Here is a 5,488-nt window from a genome sequence, read left to right as displayed (position 1 = left end):
ATACATACATACATACATACATATATATATATATACATATACATACATACATACATACATACATATATATATATATGTATATATATATATATATAAGAAATCGTAGTATTAGAACACCGTGTAACATTATGTGGTTATCATGAAGATGAGCATAATGGTTGAACTAATGTATCAGGTGGGTTAGAAACACAAAACTCCTTGAGCTAAGAAAATCATGGAGTCCAAGTCTCCAATACAATTAATTGACACAAAGTGAGGCTACTTATATTTTGTGCCATTAAGCCCATGAACGTGGTTTTGACATGGGAATCCTGACCATTCTAGAAATTGCAATGATATTGGAACTTGGAAGTGAACCTAATAATCACGCTAGGATGCCATGAGGATAGCATTTAGAGGTGAGAATTGTGATTTCTAGCAACCTAGTTAACATTATGACATAGCCAGGCCTGCTGTAAAACTACCTTACTTTCAGTAGTTATTTTTGTGCGAGGGCTTTACTTGGTAAAATAACTATACATCATCCACTCCAACTCATCCATCCTCATTTTTCCCTTTACCCCCAGGTTTTAGTTGTTGGTAAGATATTTCATGATCTTCAAATACTCGTTAAAAAGGCTCCTGAGACTTTTTATACAGGTATGGTTGATTATGCTGTTTTCTTTTATTTTATTTTTATGATGCTTCACTTTTGTGCTTTTTTCTAGGTGTCCAATGACTATTACGAGATTTATTTATGGTGCTGCGTGCTCTCCTTGCGTTTTTAATCACGCTCATTCATGATTTAATCGTTGTCTTCCACTCTTGTTGGCAGTTCACATAATTTATGGTTGGTTTTTTTTTCATGTAGTATGGTCTCATTAGTATTACTTTTCAGGTGATATCCATGGACAATATTCTGACCTACTACGGTTGTTTGAGTACGGTGGGTATCCTCCAGCTTCAAATTACTTATTTTTAGGAGACTATGTTGATCGTGGTAAGCAGAGCATAGAAACAATATGCCTTCTGCTTGCATACAAGATAAAATACAAGGAAAACTTCTTTCTTCTCAGGGGCAACCATGAATGTGCTTCCATCAATCGAATATATGGGTTCTATGATGAATGCAAGAGAAGGTTCAATGTCCGTATTTGGAAGACATTTACTGACTGCTTCAACTGCCTGCCTGTTTCCGCTCTTATCGATGAAAAGATTCTTTGCATGCACGGAGGATTGTCTCCTGATTTGAAAAACATGGACCAGATCCGGAATATAGCCCGTCCTGTTGATGTGCCAGATCAGGGGCTTATCTGCGATTTGCTATGGGCTGATCCTGATAGAGATATGGAAGGTTGGGGAGAGAATGATAGGGGTGTATCATATACATTTGGGGCTGACAAGGTTGCAGAATTTCTCGAGAAGCATGATCTTGATCTTATCTGCCGAGCTCATCAGGTACATGGCACATGAAACAATTTTATCTGAGCCTTTGACATGTGACTTGTTAAGTTCTTTATTTTTTGTTATTCAATCAGCAAACATGGCTTGTGTTAGTGTCCTTTTGGTTAGATGACCTTCTGTCAAGTTTCTTTTAAATACATGACCTTCTGTCAAGTTTCTTTTAAATACATGACCTTCTTATAGCTTGAAAATAACAAATGCTTAAATGAAGAATGCCACTTCAATACACAAGAATGACTAGAAACTTGTCAGAAGGCTATTTAGCTAAATAACCCGCTTGTGTTATGCTATTATTAACTTATGACCACCATGGCTGCTTATTATACAATCTGTACACGTGGCACTTTGATGGTGCTTAGTTCATGATGATGATGGCTAGTTATTGCTTCTGTTGCAATGTCTTCATGCATTCTTCTCTCCTTTTTCCCTAAGGGCCTGTTTGCTTTGCAGGTTTTGGTAGGATTTGGAATTGAATTCCATTTCAATCCCACGTTTGGTTTAAAGGAAAGTCCAGAATTGGAATCCCACAAACATTGGATTTAGAAATCCGATGGGGAAGTTGGTATTTCATGGGGTTTCATAGGATTTCTTTGTGATAGTGTTTTAAAATATGTTAAAAACATTCATTTTGTAATAATCAATTAGTAAAAGGTAATATAATTATTTATGATTTATTTTTATTTAATTATCTATAAAGAATGGAATTTGATTCCGTTCCAAATCCTACAAACCAAACACACCGAAGGTTCCAAATCCTTCTAATTCCAAATCTCCATGAAATTCAAATCTCTCAAACATTCCGTCAAACCAAACGGGTCCTAAAAGTCTGAGATTCACTATATGCTTGTATTGGGACTTAATTTAGGTGTTGTCTATATTTTATTTGGTTACCACAATTTGATTTTTTCCCCTTTTAGTTACCGCTTTTGCTTGTTGCATTATGATATTATATAGGTTCTATCAATTCATATTATTTTATAAATGATTCTAATTTGCTTTTGGAGGATCGGTAGCTGCATGATTGTTACTTTATGCCATGAAATATGGTTTCCACTTTCTGGTCCATAATCTGAATCATGTGCACTCAGGGTGCGTTTGATACATGGGTCAGGGCATAACAGATCAGGGATCACTGTTCCACTTTTGTTAGGACTTTTATGTGGAACAGATAGAAACACGCCTATTCCACCCCCACCCCATGGAACAAGGTGGAACAGATCAATATTTTTCCAATATTGCCTCAAAATAAAACATCAAATGCGCCTCCCTCCTTGCATTTTGTTCATTCTTTAAGTTCTATTTATTTTATTTTATGCTCTATAAAATTTCACTTTACTGTCCTCAAAATATTATTTTTATACGGTTTTTATATTTCGATTAATTTATGTAATTTATTACATATTAATAATAATTAAAATAATATACAAAGGTATAAAATAAAAATTGTAAACCACATAAACGTTTTATTTTGGTATCATGTTAATTGTCTTGACAAAAACTTTCTAATGATATATTTTGTAATAAAAAATATGTATTTTATTATAATTTAATAAATTGCATCAATTAATCAAAATATATAAACAACTCATAAGGAGTAAATTGGTTATTTTATCTGTGTTGTTCTGTCTTACCAAACGTTAAGTAATTGCCTTGTCGTGTCTGGATACCAAAAGCACCCTCTTAGTGTGGTTTGATTCTTCAAATTTGGTTTACTGTTTTCTTTTTTAAGTATATAATATTTATATACGGCGAATGCAACAAATAAACTCACACACCCTCCTCACCTATGGTGAGGTTTGAACCTCTGACCTCCTAGAAGGCCAAGGGCTACAATACCGCTAGGCCAAAGGCCCTTTGGTTACTGTTCTTACTATCTGTTTATCCAATTCTAGTTCTTACCATCTGATCACATGAAATTAGCTGTTCTAATGACATTTACTCATCTGTGTGATGCTTTTAAGGTTGTGGAAGATGGGTATGAGTTTTTTGCAAACCGGCAGCTCGTAACCATATTTTCTGCCCCAAATTACTGTGGTGAGTTTGATAATGCTGGTGCAATGATGAGCGTGGATGATACGTTGACCTGTTCCTTTCAAATTCTCAAGGCGTCGGAAAAGAAAGGGAAGTTTGACTTTGGCAACAATATCTTGAGACCAGGAACTCCACCACACAAGGTAAAATGAGGTTCCCTTGTCGCAAAATAGAAGCACCATCTCTTTGTTGTTAATATGTTAATCTATGCATATTATTGAGGTTCTTCGTCACTATTATGATGCCAATTTGTGAATGTTTGGTTTTGCAACATGTGATAAGGGTGTTCTTGCGTTCTTGTTTGAACGTCCACCAATATATATATATATATATATAAGCTAATCATCTGAGAACCTACAAAATTATGAGAACCTTGAGAACTGGTGTATCATGTGTGTGGTATTTCATGATTCTTTTCCGTCAAAGACTAGAAGTTATGGTAGATTAACATATATTTGTTTCACAATGTGAATCTTTTTAGCGTGTTTGTGAACAAAAAATACACGTAAAAAAAGTTTCCCATTGTGTATATAATACATATGAAATAAACATATGTTAATCAACACATTAAATACTAGCTTTAGATGGAAAAAATCATGTGAAACTTAAAAATAAAAGTTGTCACGGTTAACCCAATATATAGGATTATCATTTAATATTTGATTAAACCCCCCAAAACTGAAGAGAAGACTACTATGATAAACATTCATCTGGACGGCATGCATATGTGCATGATAAAGTTGTTTCTTGGATTTTATGCATGTGTGCATGCTATGCACATGTTCGTACTAGACAAAGCTGCTTACAAGTTACTTGTATGCACATGTGCGTACCTTCTAGATGAACGGCTACCAAGATGTTTCTTAGTTTTTCATTCTTTTGCGGTTTTTCTCTGAACCTAACCCTTTGTTTCACAATGTGTTTGTTTCATATGTTCTCTATTCACAATGTGAAACTCTTTTACGTGTACTTTTTGTTTCACAAACATGCCAAATAGGTTCACATTGTGAACCAAGAACCTGTGAAACAAATATATATTAATCACTACATTAAATTCCAGCTATAGATAGAAAACAATCATATGAAACAGCACATGATGCACTAGTTCTCAACGTCATCACAATTTCATGGGTTCTTAAAAGAAGGTCCTCCCATATATATATATATATATATATATATATATAGAGCGAGTTTGTTTCAAATGCAACTCTTCGCATTTGTACAACCAATACAACCTAATAAATTGAAATATTTATGATGTATTTGTATTCTAATGCATGTATATTGGTTTGAGATTTCAGGGTGGAAAGAGATGAAGTTGTGATTGAAGATGATATGGTTGGTATCTTTTGATGTGTTTCCTAAATTCAGCAGTATTGTTCAAGCAGGAAAGGTACAATTGCTAAAGCTTCAATTACCTGCTATTATATCTGCATCTTTTTCTTAATGTAAAACAACTTACATGTTGCATCTAATTCTACTTCAACTTTGCTTCTTCTTCTTCTTCTTCTCTCTTTGCTGCCTTTTCAATCTCACACTTTTTCAATGTCAAAGATGGTTTTGCAAAATGACCTTCCAAATGTATTTTTCAAGAACAGGTTGTTTTATGGGCTGTTTATTAAATGCTTATTCGGGTAAGCGCTTACTAAGTCACATTACCTTATTGGATGAATATGATAACGACTAAGAATCTTACCTGTTAAGAACGAGACAAGGGTGACGACTATTACCACGGTAAGCGCTTACCAGGTAAATCGTTGTATACGATGTTTTGGTGGACTAAAATCTTACCCGGTAAGTAAATGATAGTGTTAAATTTTACCGGTAAGCACTTACCGGGTAAGTGTTCATTGAGAGCAGTTCGGAATTTAGAGATGGCCAAAATCGGTCCCTGGTGGGGACTTAAAACCGGGCCGGCTTGTCCTGACCAAAAATCTTAGGACCAATTAAGGCCCGGTTAATGGTCTCGGTCCTAGATCTAGTTCTGGCCTCCTGGGATGACCCGTTTAAGAAA

The 5,488-nt window shown here is 34.8% G+C and overlaps 1 protein-coding gene across 2 annotated transcripts in view; it reads left to right on the top strand.

The window, feature by feature from the left end:
• Nucleotides 1–4,970, top strand: part of LOC112529163 (serine/threonine-protein phosphatase PP1) — an 11,284-nt gene extending 6,314 nt beyond the window's left edge. Inside the window, exons 2-5 of one of the 2 annotated variants that reach the window (XM_025140266.1) lie at nucleotides 567–639; nucleotides 878–1,437; nucleotides 3,405–3,617; nucleotides 4,776–4,970. In XM_025140266.1, coding sequence (XP_024996034.1) covers nucleotides 567–639; nucleotides 878–1,437; nucleotides 3,405–3,617; nucleotides 4,776–4,790 — 861 coding nt within the window. In that variant the 3' untranslated portion in view covers nucleotides 4,791–4,970. The remainder of the gene's footprint in view (nucleotides 1–566; nucleotides 640–877; nucleotides 1,438–3,404; nucleotides 3,618–4,775) is intronic. The other variant, XM_025140267.1, reaches the window with a different exon arrangement.
• Nucleotides 4,971–5,488: the final 518 nt, after the last annotated feature.

Source organism: Cynara cardunculus (genome assembly GCF_001531365.2).
Source record: "Cynara cardunculus var. scolymus isolate 2C chromosome LG 16, CcrdV1, whole genome shotgun sequence".
NCBI classification, from domain to species: domain Eukaryota; kingdom Viridiplantae; phylum Streptophyta; class Magnoliopsida; order Asterales; family Asteraceae; genus Cynara; species Cynara cardunculus.
Note: the sequence above shows the minus strand (reverse complement) of the source record. Positions and strands in the feature narration are given on the sequence as shown.